This window comes from Equus quagga, chromosome 8 (assembly GCF_021613505.1).
Source record: "Equus quagga isolate Etosha38 chromosome 8, UCLA_HA_Equagga_1.0, whole genome shotgun sequence".
In the NCBI taxonomy this organism is placed as follows: Eukaryota; Metazoa; Chordata; class Mammalia; order Perissodactyla; family Equidae; genus Equus; species Equus quagga.
Window position 1 is genome coordinate 103,015,794 of NC_060274.1, and position 15,659 is coordinate 103,031,452.

A 15,659-nucleotide genomic window follows, 5' to 3' on the forward strand; every position below is an offset into this window, starting at 1 on the left:
CCAGAATCATCTTCAATCAAACAAGACCACAGCAATATCAGTGCAGTTTCATCAGGCTCTCAGGCTGGGAGTAGGATTCCCAAGGTTTATGAATGTGTTCTCCAGTGCTGTGGTAATGCTGTCAATCAACATAATACTAGAAGACTCTAGAAACCTTCTGTTCTGGTACACCACCGACTTAAACTAGAGGGATGGGACCTGTTGACCTTGCAAGTTCAGACTCTTTAACACTGTTTTACAATTCTTGCTAATTAATAAAAATTAAGAATGAGTGTTAGAACTAAAACAAAATTGAGAAAAGGAGGTTATTAGATTAGCTGTCGGTGACTATCAAATGTTGCGCCAGAATGGGCAGCTTTTCTCACTGGGTCCTTTCCAGTGGAATTCAGGTCTGGGAAATGGAGTTCCATTGCAACCCATCAACAAATGTAAACCATTGCAAAGAAAGCTAACCTATACAACATAGAAAGATAAGATTAGCTACTTTGCATGGCTGTGCAGATTGTGCACTGCATTTAAGGAGGAACTAATCACATCACAGACATTGAGTATTTAATGTGATTAATATTTATTATTTGTATATTTATTGTGAAAATTTTCCATCAGAGCATAGTAAAGCATTTTGTCCTAATCAATTATATATCTAGGGACAATTTCTTGACAGAAGTGTCCTGAAGAAGGAGCACCTTTCTCTAATTCTCTAAAAAGCACAATGCGGGCTAGTGGTGGCCCTAGTAACCAGCCATAATAGAGGTTTCATAAATCAGAGTGCTTCCCAATTTTTATCAAGTATTTTAGGTGACTTCAAATGCTGATCAAATTTCAGTATTGAGTCTTATCATCTTGGGAAAGCCATTTAACTTTGGGAGACACGTTTTCTCTTCTGTAAAATCAGAGGCCTGACCAAATGATCACTCTGGTCCTTTCCACTCTACAACCACTTTAAGATTCTTGTTATGGAGCAGATATGTCTACGGCTGTTTTGAGCAGCATGTATCTTTGAGGAGTCTTCCAAAGGTATCCAGAAGACTGAAGCAAAATCTCAAAGCTAAAATCTCATTAACTTTAACATAAACTTCAGGCAAAAATGCTATTGCAAAAGAAGGAAGAACACTAATGTTTAAACATCTACTAGGTGTCAGGCATTTCTTTTATATTATCTCATTAACCTTTATAATCGGCCTGTGAGTTACTGTTACCCTCATTGTATGGGGAAGGAAACAGGTCATAGGTTGTAGAACCAATCACACTGCTTCTCAGAAGACAAGCTTCAGCGTCTTATGAGTCTAGAACAAGGAAAACTGGACAACACAAATATCAATATTATCTGGAAGAGGCCAAAAGAGGTACAAAGATTTGGAAGACATGAGCATTAAGTCTACCAAAATAGTTAGACCAGCAAGTGACAAACTATGGCTCAAAGCCAAGTCTGCCCATCACCTGTTTTTGTAAATAAAGTTTTATTGGAACACAGCCATGTCCATCCATTTATGTACTGTCTGTGGCTGCTTTCACACTGCAAAGGCAGAAATGAGCAGCTGTGATGCCCTTTGGTCTTCAAAGCTTAAAATATTTACTATCTAGCCCTTTAAAGTTTGCTGACCTCTGTTAGAGCCATATGCTTATAACTATAACCTACCCATTGATCCTCAGATCCTACCACCACCACCTTTATTATTGAAATTTCTGCTGGAAAATTTGTTATTGAGAGGCAATGCAGTGTTTGATTACATCTGTCTTAACTCAAGCTCACTGACACTTCCTTTTCTAGCACTACCTCTAGCACTCACATTAGATCAGCTCTTCAATCATATACTCTTTATCACTCATTGTTGTCAGAAAGCCCAAATCAGTTATTGCCCCAAATCGATAATTATATTGAGAGCTCAACAGGTTCCTCCTTCCACCCAAGGTGCTGGTTCTCTAATTCCATCCCACTTGGGTGCTCTTCCAGATTGGAGTGGAGTCAATGTGACACAAGCTGTATTTCCTAATTGATTATGTTGAACTCAGTGTTGTGGTAAAAAAAAAAAAAAAAACAAGCAAAAACAAAAAAACCTGCCGCAACAGAATTTATTTATTTATTAATATATTGATCTCCATATATTATTTGTGACAGATGGGACCAGGCCTTCATCAACTTTGATCCTTTGCAAATAGCATAGATGCTTTCTCAACTTCCATATACTCCACATATAATAGCTGTTTATTTCAAGGGAAGAATTGGGTTCATATGCCAGGATATGAGCACAGGCCATGAAAGTCAATCAGGTGTTTCATTTATATCTCTGAAGGAAAATATTTATGCCCCATGGAACAAAAATAAAACAAGTTTTATTTGAAGTTTAATCTTTTCTAAACAATTTGAGATATAATTCATATCCCACGCAATGCACATATTCAAAGTATACAATTCAGTGATTTTTAGTATATTCACAGAGCTGTGACACCATTACCACAATCAACTCTAAAACACTTTTATCACCCCAAAAAGAAACCCCAAACTCATTAGCAGTCACTCCCATTTCCCCTCAAAACCTCCCTAGGCAACCACTAATCTACTTTCTCTACATATAGATTTGCCTAATCTGGACATTTCATATAAACGAAATCATGCAATATGTGGTCTTCTGTGTCTGGCTTCTTTCACTTAGCATAACATTGTCAAGGTTCATCCATGTTGTTGTATGTATCAGTAATTCATTTATTTTTCATCACCAAATAATATTCCATTGTATGGATATGCCACATTATGCTTATTCATTTGTTAGTTGGTAGACATTATGGCTTGTTTTGTTTTTTGGCTACTACGAATAATGCTGCTATGAATATTTGTTCACAAGTTTTTATGTGGACATATGTTTTCCTTTCTCTTGGGTATATACCTAAGAGTGGAAGTGCTGGATCATACGCTAACTCTATGTTTAACCTTTTGAGGAACTACCAAACTGTTTTCCCCAGCAGCTACACCATGTTATATTACCACCAGCAGTTTATGAGGGTTCCAATTTCTCACCATCCTCACCAACACTTGTTATCACTTTTTATTATAAAATACTGGTGGATATGAAGTGGTATCTCATTATTGGTTTGATTTACATTTCCCTGATAACTAATGATGTTGAGCATCTTTTTATGTGCTTATTGGCCTTTTGTATATCTTCTCTGGAGAACTGTCAATTCAGATCCTTTGTCCATTTTTTAAATTGAGTTATTTGTCTTTTTATTGAGTTATCATAGCTCTTTATATATTCTAAATACAAATTCCTCCCTTATTTGATATATGATTTGCCAAAATTTTCTCTCATTCTGTGGGTTATCTTTTTGCTTTCTCGTTGGTGTCTTAAGAAGCACAAAAGTTCTGAATTTTGATGATTTCCAATTTATCTATTTTTTTCTTTTGTTTCTCATGCTTTTGGTGTCATTTATTTAAGAAACTACTGTCTAATCCAAGGTCATAAAGATTTATGCCTATGTTTTCTTCTAAAAGTTCTATAGTATTTGCTCATACATTTAGGTCATTGGTCTATTTTGAGTTAACTTTTAGATGTGGTGTAAGGTAGAGATCTAAATTCATTCTTTTTCATGTGGATATCCAGTTGTTCCAGCACCCCTTGATGAAAAGACTATTTTCCCCTGTTGAGTGGTCTTAGCATTCTTTTCAAAAATCAATTGACCATAAATAGTGGGAGCTATTTCTGGACTCTTGATCTATTCCTATTTTATTCTTTTTTCATGCTATTGTAAATTGAATTGTTTTCTTAGTATCGTTTCATTCATCAATATTATATAGAGACACAATTGATTTTTGTATATTAATCTTTTATCTTGCAACTTTGCTGAATTCATTTATTAGTTCTAATGTTTTCTTGAGAGTTCCTTTGGATTTTCTACACATAATATCACACCATTTGCAAATAGAGAGAGTGTTACTTCTTCCCTTCTGATCTGGAGGTGTTTTATTTCATTTTCTTGCCTAATTGCCCTGGCTAGACCCTCCAGTACAAGTTGAATAGAAGTGGTGAGAGCAGACATCCTTCTCTTGTTTCTGATTTTAGGGGGAAATCCGTCAGTCTTTCATCATTAAGTATGATGCTAGCTATGGGTTTTTCACTGATATGCTACATCAGGTTTAAGAAGTTCCTATTCCTAGTTTGATGAGTGTTTTTATCATGAAAACGTATTAGATTTTGTTAAATGCTTTTGCTGTGACTAATGAGGTGATCGTGTGGATTGTGATTTAATCTCACCTGTCGCCTTTTCCAAACACTAAAGAAAAACTATAAGAAATGACCTTTACTAAATAAATCATAATGTTACAAACAAAGCATAAAATAGCACTATTGCAAAGGTTTGTACGTAGGTAATCTAAATAAATCGAACTGAATCAATTTGAAAAATACAAATACAGCTGCATGAGGAAATTTTTTCTTACTAAAAGATATACCTTCATCGGCTGATTATAGGAAAATATATTCTTGTAAGAAAAAAGTTGCACGATAAATTAACAAATAGCACAGTCATTATCATTTTCACATATACATGAAAAAAATACATTATATAATTATTAAAGTTATCTGGTAATTACTGGCATCTCCTGTTCTAAGTATTTTTATCTTATACTAAAATAGAGATTGGTATTTCAAAAACACCACTGTATTCACTTAATCAAAACTTATCGCGCTTTAAAAAAGCACATTGGCAAGCATGTTTGTCGCATAAACGTTCACAGCTGTGTTGCCTAGAAAGATAAGAACAAAATATAATTCTCAATTATGGTTTGATTGTGCTCCGTGTAGTATATACAATGCCTTCTGCTTTAATTCGTTCCAGTATTGGTCCATAGATCTCCTTCGAAAAGGGCCCCATCAGACCTTTAGCTTGAATTTCACCTGGAATAAAATGAATTTGTAATTCCCATTTTAAAGGTGATGTTAAAGGTTAATTTCCACAGCAAGAGTCTCCATACAGCAGTACACTCAGAGTCAATGAATTGTTGGAGGCCTAGGCATTTTTAAGGTAGCTGCTTAAATGTCCCCTACTAAATTATTACTTTTGATTGATTAATTATTACTTCATCAACACTCTGTAAGGAAAAGGGTTTAGATTGAAAACACAGTTGGACTTAAGGATAGCGTCAAAATTTATACATTAAACTACATTAACTACTGCCAAGACAATCAGAGAATAAAGTACAGTAAGAAAGTAAAGTAAACCTAACTGGTCTGCTTTATTTGCTGATGTTATTTTTTTTAAAAAAAGCACAACATCAACAAAATGAATTAAAACCAGTCTGATTTGTTGGGCACCGGCATCTGTTAGGATTACTGAAACAGTAAGTCTGGGCACTTGTCTTAAAGGCCGTGGTGACCTCATCCCTTAGTACAGTCATATGTCGCTTAACGACACAGATACCTTCTGAGAAACGTGTCGTTAGATGATTTCGTCATTGTGCAGACATCACAGACTCTACTTACACAGACCTAGATGGTTAGCCTACTACACACCTAGGCTCCGTGATACCTATCTTATGGGAGCACTGTTGTTGTTGACCAAAATATCGTTACACAGCGCATGACTGTACTTCTTCACTGTGGCTCCTCAATAACTAAGCAGGTGGTTTAATTTGATATTAGCTGATATTCTACTGTGGATATGTTTTCTCATTATTGTACATTTATATGCTTTGATGATTTCTCTCCCCCCATGGTTTCACAAGAGCCAAATGGGGTATTATATTCAGAGGTAATACTTATTGAATGTATCTGTCACCTTAAGGGGAAAGTGGAAAGTTGAATCATTTAGTCCAAAATATTTTGAGCACTGATAATAGGCTGAGGTATGAAGATTAATAAAACACGGCCTATAGTCTTGAAGATCTGGGAGTGAATATCCTCTGCTATTTCAGTGTTACCACCCCCAAAATACAAAAAAACAAGGAAAGAAACCAAGGGAGTTAACTTTCCCTCGGGACCGCTTATGTGTTATTTCACTTAAGAGTCACGACAACTCTGTGAATTAGAGATAACAATCCCCACATTAAAAATGGGGAAACTCTGGCTCAGAGTTTGCACCCCATCACTCAGCCATCCTGTGACTGAACTGGGACAGAAATCAGGTCTAACTCCAAAGCCCATGTTCTCCATTCACCACAAGGTGACCTCCAGTCACTTCCAGGCAGCCAGGGCTTGGATCTTCTGAGATATCTCACTTTTAGTGAAGGCCAGTGTCATGCTCAAGAGTAATTATTTGATGTCCAGGCACTGAATGACTTGGAGATGATATGGAGATAGACTCGGTCCTCTAATGAAAGAACTTACCATCAAGTAACATCTTGGCCGCCATAGCTGTGGGTAACCCCACAGTTTTAGCCATGGCTGAAAAGCCATTGACGTCCCCATAAACCACAAGATCAATAGTTTTACTTTCTAAATGTCCAGAAGAATGTCTGATTCCAAAGCTGTCTCTCATCACAATCATATCTTTCTCTCCAGGGCCTTAAAACAAATACAAGACATGTTTAAATGCTACTATCATCACAACTCCAATATTGTATTTCATCTCCTGCTCCTGCCCTTCTGTTCTCACAAGTTTCTCCTTCTATTATTTATGGTCCTTAGACAATTATCTAATACATCTCTCTACCCCAAAGAACAAGTGGAAAACTCAAGGAAATTATAACTCTGATCACATTCCTCTAGCCAGGTTGGTATCGCCATGGCCTGGCTATAGACACAAGGGCACTGCTGTAGAGACCACCTACTTTTCTCCCAGAACACTCCTTTAACATTTCCCTAGTGCATGAAAAATTAAAATAAAACTAATATTTTTTTCCTTTCCCATATTATTCAAGTCCACTCTTACTTAATAGTTCTCTTGTTCTTCCCTCTGGAAAAATAGCCCAAGTGCTCCTTCCCTCATATTATACTTCTCCAATCCTACTGCTTGGTTCCAGCCCTCCATCTAATTCGCTAGTTGTACTAACTACATCTTATGGTCCTTCTTCTGGGATGCTTAGCTAATACACCGTAGCCTACCATAGGAAAGTTTCATGGCCAAATGCTTGGAGAGCGCATCCACAACAGACTCCGCCTGAGGGACTTGTTCATCCCCAAGTAAGCCCAACCTGAGGAGCACAAGAGATGGCTGCATTAGTTTAGTCCTATGCATATTCTCACTTGGAAGAAGAAGGGAGCTCCTTGGATTTTATCTTGAAAGGGCAGAATCACAAGGTGACAGTCCAAGTTAAGTTATAGGACTCTCCTAAACTGTAAAATATAACAATAACACTAGTAGTGTTTTAACCTTTAGAATTATCCCCAGGCTCCCCAAGGCAGTGCTCCTTGGAGCAGAACTAACACATTGTAAATCCACACAGTTGCAAGCTTTCTACGAGTTAAATTTACAGGTTTGTTCTCCCATGTTAAGGATACCAGCATAATGTGCCACAGCCATGTGAATGAGTGTTTTAAAGTCGTTGGAGAAAGACTGGGAGAATCTCCTCCAGGAGAGAAAAAATATCCCACCTTTCTCAAAAACTGTGTAGTAAAGTGTCTCAAAATAAGTCTTTCCCAAGTTGTGATTGCCATTGAATTTCTCTCTTTATCTAACTTTTTATCCCCACATGCCCACGGTACATGGTAATCTCTCTATAACGGGCCAACATCAGAGCAGCAAATTAATCAAAGACAATGTAAAATGTTTGGTTCTGTCTTGACCTTTCTTTGACTAGAAAGGACTAAGTAATCATTGATCCAATATTTTCTCTTAGTTGATTGGCAGGTGCCTACCATTCAGCAGCCTCCAGCTGGGTATCATCTCCTAGTTTCTTAAAGACAGCTTCCTTAAGCACATCATGCTTGGAGGAGGGTGAAATTCCAACTAGATCACAGAGGAGTTCTTTCTGGTTAAAAAATAAAGATAAAAATTCTAAGTCCCTTATAAAATAAAAAATAAGTTGAGAAATTATCCTACTAAGACTTTAGACCTCAAATGCACCTCAAATTTTAAATTAGAAATAATCAGAAATAGTAAATTATAACACATACATGTGCATACACATGTTCCACACCCACACACCAATAAATGCAAGGTATTCCAAAGTGATATTTCAGCAACAAAAATGGATCATAACACCAAATCAATACTAAACAGATGGTACCATATTTACCATCACATTTCCTGCCTTTTCATGTCCTCTCCATCACTTTTTCATCCATTCTCCCTCAACCCCCAGCAGTCCATTCTGGCCAGGATAAAGTGGAAGGAGCTGATTACTATGGTTGCCAGTAGCAACCAGAGTTCTTCTGTAGATTTAAGAGATGAGAAAGACTTTGTGGATAATAAAATCTCAAAGGAAGAACACTTAAACAGTGGTCGTAGCTTTTTCTCTGCTTTCTGAACAAAACATTTTTACAGGCTCTCAAGGAAAAAGTCATGCTTTAGATTAAGGATCAACAAACTGGTTCAGAGGCCAAATTTAGCTCACCACCTGGTTTTATAAATAAAACATTTTATTGGAACATAGCCATGCTCATTTGTGTATGTATTTTCTACGGCAGAATTGAGTAATCTGACAGAGACCGTAAGGCCCATAAAGCCTAATATATTTACAATACGGACTTTTACCAAAGAAAAGTTTGCCATCCCCAGTTCTAGACTGTAGCCAGCAAGATACTGGGACCAGCCCCAAGAATGCCTGCACCCACCTTCCTAATCCAGCTGCCTCAACCTCAGGTTCACTCTATAGAGACTTATTCACTCCTGTCCAACAAGTACATTTATGAAAGGTAAAATTTAGTTTGGAAAGGCTCTCAGATACACAGTAAACTGAACTTAAAAGCAACTAGCTAGCAAGAATACCAAAGTTTCTTTGGGAGACTCACTGGGATGAGCAATATTGATCCTTTTCTCCTTGTGATAAATATCTAGCATTTCCGCTGGAATATAGGCACATTAATTTAACTTAGAGATCAGCTCATAACAAGCTAATTCCTGGCAGTTAGTGGAAGCTCTACTTTACGTTCAGTCCAAGCCTCCAAAGTCCCTTCCAACCCTGTGACTCTAGGATTTCATACAACACAGATATGGACATAAACTCAGTAATTGAAAACAAATTACTCATGGTTACAAATGGCCAAATGAAAGAAGTGATGGGATTCGGGGGCTGGGAATCCAGTTCTTTGACACCAACAGCAGCTCCTGCAGTATCAGTTTCAGGAGGCCCAAGCTTAGCTCCTGTCACTGGGTTACCACTTAGACAAGTGGCAGAGCCCAGAGCTCAATACAGAGAGCAAGTGCAGCTGTCCCCAGGACTGAGGGAGCAGTCACGTAGTAGAAGTCACTGCAGGAAACAGGTGAGTCACCTCCATGTTCTCTCCATCCTCCCATAAGGTGAAGGGAAAGAGGACTTTGGGGTTAGGGTTTATCTTCCCGCACATAAGCCACAGAATGTGTTCTTCTGCTGGTCCAAACCAAAGTTCAAACCTGACCATTTCAGAAGGCATTTCTGAAGAGCAGCAGACAATGTATAATTCTGGAGTCACTTACCCAGGTGACAGGGTTGGCCTCAGGTCGAAGGGCAGGAAATGTATCTCTATTTAAAAGACCCAATTTTACAAATCCATTCAAGGCTTTGGCATATCCCTGTTAACAAGAATTGTTAAGCAGTATATGAAAATTTTCTCTTCAAAGAAAAAAAATTAAAAAGCTTTCTTTGAAAAGAAGGATCTATCTTTGTAACTCATTTCGCAAACAGGTTGAAAACAGTCATTTGTATTACTATTATGGATGCAACCACCTTCAGGTTCAAACCAAAATCAGCAGTGTCACAATTCCACAGGTATACATAAGAGACCTTGCAAAACTTGGGTCTTTACTTCTGTTTCGGGATTACATGTGAGTGGTATTTTCTGACAGCGTAAGGGCACATTTCCTCTTGTGTTTTATGCTTTCAGTTCAGCAGAGTAGTATTTAATAGAACAGTTGTTCTCTCTCTTATAAAGGAAGAAGGACCTTGTAAGACTACTGCCCCAAAAGCAGATAATTCATTCATTCTATTCATTCTACTGATTAAAAACCACTATCCTAATGCACTTAGGGAGCAGGGAAAAAAACAGAGAAATTTTTCTAAAATGTCATCACTCTGATAAAAATTCCACATGGGTCCTTCATTGTCTACAGAACAAGTCTAAGTCCTTGGCATATTATATAAAACCCACCACAACATGCCCCTCCAGCCTGACTCATTAATCACCATTTCTACCACTCACCATGCCCCGAACATGCTGTGCTCTTCCAGAGACCTGGGCCTCCGTGCATGCTGCTCCTGTGCCTGGAACGTGGTAGCCACCTTTCCTCGCCCATAAAATGTTTACTCCTCCCTTAAGGCCCAGCTCAGCATACCTACCGAGCCCCCTAGCTGAATGGGCACTCTCTTCCTCTCTGTACTTCTGTAGCATTTTGTACATACTCTATCACAGCACTTAACACAAGTGCTACTGGACTGTAAGTCTAGAAAGTGTGTGCATGAGTGTCCTTCACCCCCACGCCCTCACCCCATTATCCAGCATTCCAGTATGCTGAAAGAGATCAAATGACGATGACGTGAAGGAAGACCACAACAGCATGTTCCCCCTGTGAGCAAATCGGGGGGGGAAATGGGAAGGCCCAAATAAGGGGCTTTGTAGTTGCTGCAATTACTGAGAGAGAGAAAGAAAAGAAGGAGGAGGAGGACAAGGAGGAGAAGAAGGGCAGGAAATTATTTTAGGAAGCAATAAAGTTATTAAAATATAAAATACTTCCTGTAGTCATTGGTTATTTCACCACTTAATGTGTGGTCAACTAGTAATTTTCACATTTCTGAAAGGTTGTATTATTCAAACTGTTCAAAGGTTACTAAGTAAAGAATTCACATTTACTTGCTCTAACCCAATGTAAATACACTTTAAAGAGGAAAAACAAAAAAGCAATACCCCCAGCTTGCATCTAAGACCTGACAAGTGCCAAAGGTCCCTTCATCTGACATCTCAAACACTGAGACATTTTCTATTTCTTAATCTCAGAAAATGGTGAGCAGATTATACAGTTTTTTCGGTGGCCTCTAGAAATGAATTTATTGTGTGTATTCATTCATCCATAAGCAGTTAGCCAACTGCTGCCATGTGTCAGACTTACACTGCGACTGAGGCCACAGAGATGAAAAATGCAGTCCCCACCCATGAAGAAACTGTCGTCCAGTAAAAGGGTCAGATAAGTCAAACAGATACTGCCTGGCACACAGTGAGCAAAACGACATGACCCCTGATGACCACAATTCAGTAGAATATTATAGGTGCTATGACACGGGCAAACACAGAGCTATGGGGACACAGAGGAGGAGAAACTCACATAGATGTGGGGGAGGGGAGTCAAGGAGAAGGAGTCAGGAAAGACCCCTGGGGAAGGTGATATCAAGCTGGGTCTGGAAGGACAAGCAAGTGACAGGCAGGTACAGGAGAGCAGCCAAGACAAGAGTCTCCCTGTCATCCTTTGATGATAGTGCCTCATCTCCAATACGGGAAAGAATATTCCAGTCACTGAAAGATTGCTGACATTGCTCAGGATGGTGGCCTTCATGGATATGAACACTGTCACATCTTCCATCCTCCAGGAATCTGTGGGGATGCCTCTCATCTATCCACATTCTTGAGAGCTTATTCAATTTTTAAATCTCTTGAAGCCTTCAATTCCTGGGTCTATATGTTTGGAAAGACACTATACCTAACAGGAAATCCTAATTCCTAAACTCCCCCCAAAAAGTTACTACTTATACTCTTAGAACAAATTGAAGAAAACAGAATTAAGAAATCTGCCAGAGCTGGGGATGGTTTGGCTTCAACTCACGCTAGAATCTCTGCTGTGCCTGAAGGCTCGTAGAACATCCCAGCTTCCTAGATCTCCTTAGGATGTTATCACTGACATCTCATTTGATTCCTGGACAGTGAGAACGTCACATTCATGAGAGTAGAGGTACCCGCCCTCCAGGAGCTTAAAATCTATTTCGGGAGACAAGAAAAATATATATATAAATCTAACTAAAAATGCTGGGATGTAAATGCTAGGTGCCAAAAAATGCAATAGAAGCTCTAAAGAGTAAGAGATATAGTGGTTGTCTTCTCTATAAGAATAAATAGGTGTTAGACACGGAGAAATGAGGCAAACCAGAAGCTGGTCTGTCCTGTGCCGACACTGTGCAAATAACCTCTGCTCTTACAGTAGTTTTTTTCAGTTATTCCCTGTCACACATGAATAACACCAGCAGTGTTCACTGCTTCCTGCTGCCTACCTCATGTAGGGAAGGGGAATGGGAAACGTCCCAGAGGAGGGAGCTGTGATTTTCAATTCCATGGTATGGAAAGCCTTATTGAGAACAAAGTCCTGAAGGAGCTGAAGGAGAGTGGTGCAGATACCTGGGGGAAATGTTCCAGGCAAAGGTAAGAGCCAGTGAAAAGGGAAGAGAAGGAGAAAGCATACACAGAATTGAAAGGTTATCACTGAGGGGCCCCTGCGTCTTACATCTTCCAGAAAAAGTAAAAAAAATTAGTAAATACTCAATAGACACACAAGACAAATCCCTTCTCTGGCCCCAGCCAGGAAATCTCACAGGATAGAGAGATCTGAAATCAGATCTCTGATTCTGAGAGATGTAGCTGGTTGTAGTGGGTCGAGTAACATCTCTCTTATAATTCACGACCACCCAGAACCTCAGAATATGACCTTATTTGGATCTTGATGTGAAATTAATCTGTATTGAGGGTGGGCCCTAAATGCAGTGACTGGTGTCCTTATAAGAAGAGGAGAGGACACAGTCAGACAAACAGAAGAAGGTGATACGGAGATAGAGGCAGAGATTGGACCCATGTGTCTACAAGTTAAAGAACACCAGGAATCGCTGGCAACTACCAGAAGCTAGGAGAGAGGCATGGGACAGTTTCCCCCTCAAAGCTTCCACAAGGTACCAACCCTACCCACACTTTGACTTCAGATTCCTGGCCTCCTGAGTGGTGAGACAATAAATTTGTTGTTTTACGTCACTCAGTTTGTAGTAACTTGTTATAATAGTGCTAGAAAACTATTACACTGATTTGCTCTGGTCATACTTGAACTACTCTTTTGTGGTTAACAAATGTGCAGTGGACATTTATATTTATGCTTCTAGAATCTACACACCATTTTGTGGTAAAAACATTTTAGATTGCTTTGTGAGAAAAGTGACGCTCACCTCATCTTCAGCTTTAGGGACATAAAACAGAGGCCAAAGCAGATTGGCACATTTTATCCCACTGACCTCAGGGGCTAATGAGACAGAAATTATATTTCTAGCTATAAAGAAGACTTTCTTTTTTATTCTCACTGGATTTGAACCTAAGAGGCTGGAGTTGCTGCCACCATCTTGCCACTGTGTGGAGCCTAAGACTGCCGCCAATACTTGAAGGGAGAGCCAAAAGGTGAGGAGAAACCAAGTCCCATTGAGGTCACTTGACCCCCAAATCTCACCATACCTGAAGCTGGCCCTTCGTCTGCCCCCTACTCCTCATGAGTCAAAGATTCCCTTTATGTTCAAGCCATTTTGAGTTGTCCCCTAAAACATTCAATCAAGAGGGTCCTCAGAAAATAGACCCCAACCTGGTTTATCATCTTAATTATTCTGATTACTAAGAAAAATTAAGGGTACACATCACTTGCATGGAAACAGGCAACATACTTCATATAAAGCACAGTCGCTTACCTTATATCTCAGCGTCCCCCGCAACAACGTGTGAGCAGACGGAATGCCATAGATCTCAGCATATTTTGTACTGTCTCTGTTGGGATAGCCTTCCAAATTTAATCCGGGGAAATAATCCATGGGAGTAACCACATCAAGAAATGAGCCCCCGCCTGCAACATTCACAACCTGAGGAACACATTGACAAGACACACGTGGGGTTACAGCAATCTGTTTCCTTTTGCATTTATCTGCATTATTTGCACAATAAAGACATTAAAGTTTTAAAAGAAAGCATAGAGGATTTGGAAAAAAAATTGTTAATGAAATTACCACAATCAGCATCCCATACTCAAGCTGTTCAACTAATCATAATTCACAAGGCTACTGTTCTCCCAAGCTTTAAAATCTGATTAAAGCATTTCATTTTTTACTAAGATCTTTTCTATTTTTTCCTGCCCCTAGATAAGACGGTACTGAATTATGTTCCACTACATTTTTGTTTTGTTTTTAAATAAATAATAAGCTAAAAGCAACAGATGAATGCTTGCTATGCTCAAATAGCAATAGCAATATTCTCACTCTGCTCTTTTTCTTTACTCCCATCCCCTTCTGAATGTCACGTCAGGCACCAGTCTTGTACATTTCACTCGCACGGCTAGCATTTATGGAGCACCGACTCTGCAGGTGCCAGGGATCACACTCACTGTGGAGGGAGTAAGGAGAGTGATGAATACGATACAATTTCTGTTTCCACTCCCTCCTTTATTCATTGACTGTCTACCAAGCACCAGGAGCTGTGCTACACACAACTATAAGGAGCTCACACCCTGGACTAGACAACCTATGGTGCATGTTGGGGACCAGGAGGAAGGGAGATCTCCCCTCACAACGACAACGCAATGAACGTATGGTGAAACTCAAAAAAGTGCTACCCCGTGATCTTCCTGATGTGAGAAGTTACATCAACTCCCAACTTCTTCTGGTTGCTCAGTACTCCTCTTACCCACACCCCTCCCCCCAGCACACACACTCAAAATGCAGTGAGGCATTTTTTTCCTTTAATTTTGATTAAAGGATTAAATTTTTCTTTTAGTATCTGAGGTTTATGATCATCCCTGAAATAATGGAAAACATCCTGGAGTGATAAAATCAGGGCTGAGGATTCTGGTTGGGGCTGCTGGTGAACTGAACTGTGTCCTGTTTGCACCACTGTGAACAATCTCTGACCACGTCTAAAGGTACACAAAACAATGTACGAGGAAGCTGCCAATGCCATTCAGACGGATTCTGAGGAATTCACCCAAAGGAATCTTTGCGTAAACTTAAAGATTCCCAGAGTTTATTTGTGGATGAGTTCTGCACGTGCCTTGGTATGAGGGAGAAAATGGAAGCGTATGTATATGTATCTGACGCCTCAGGAGGAAATGGGCTATGATGCTGACTGCAATGTCAGGTCTGGCCACAGCTCTCCGGTTAAAAGGCTCATTTTGCAGAATGTCAACACTATCTAAAATTCCAAGAGTTGGAATCTGAGGGAAGTGAGGAATGCTTTTCATTTAATTTTCTTATGAAACTCTTCTGGACTGCACAGCAAACATTTCCAGAGGGACCACTTCTGCACTACTTCTTTAAAACCAATTCCTTCTCTCAGGATTCTAAATTTCTAAAGAAATCTAACAAGAAGGTAAATGTTAACCTTTAGGGTCTCTCTCCACACCCATCTCACTTCTCTAACCTATGGCAATTCTAAAGTTTTGTTTACTTGTTTGAAGGTTAGGACATTTCTTTAAAGAACAATTCAGTAAAGACTACTATATTCTAGCACTTTACTAATCAGAAATAAATCAGCTGGTTCATAAATCTATCTGGAGAGCTTTGTGAAAAAAATAGGCAAAAGTAAGCTGAATGG

The 15,659-nt window shown here is 39.2% G+C and overlaps 1 protein-coding gene across 3 annotated transcripts in view; it reads right to left on the reverse strand.

Moving 5' to 3' along the window:
* Nucleotides 1–3,201: 3,201 nt before the first annotated feature.
* AASS (aminoadipate-semialdehyde synthase) overlaps nucleotides 3,202–15,659 on the reverse strand; it is a 54,790-nt gene continuing 42,332 nt past the window's right edge. For 2 of the 3 annotated variants that reach the window (XM_046669689.1, XM_046669688.1), the window contains exons 19-24: nucleotides 13,769–13,936; nucleotides 9,550–9,645; nucleotides 7,791–7,903; nucleotides 7,038–7,126; nucleotides 6,321–6,497; nucleotides 3,202–4,892 (exon numbers count right to left, since the gene is read on the reverse strand). In XM_046669689.1, coding sequence (XP_046525645.1) covers nucleotides 4,774–4,892; nucleotides 6,321–6,497; nucleotides 7,038–7,126; nucleotides 7,791–7,903; nucleotides 9,550–9,645; nucleotides 13,769–13,936 — 762 coding nt within the window. In that variant the 3' untranslated portion in view covers nucleotides 3,202–4,773. Of the gene's footprint in view, nucleotides 4,893–6,320; nucleotides 6,498–7,037; nucleotides 7,127–7,790; nucleotides 7,904–8,170; nucleotides 8,307–9,549; nucleotides 9,646–13,768; nucleotides 13,937–15,659 lie in introns of those variants that run through there. The other variant, XR_006889769.1, reaches the window with a different exon arrangement.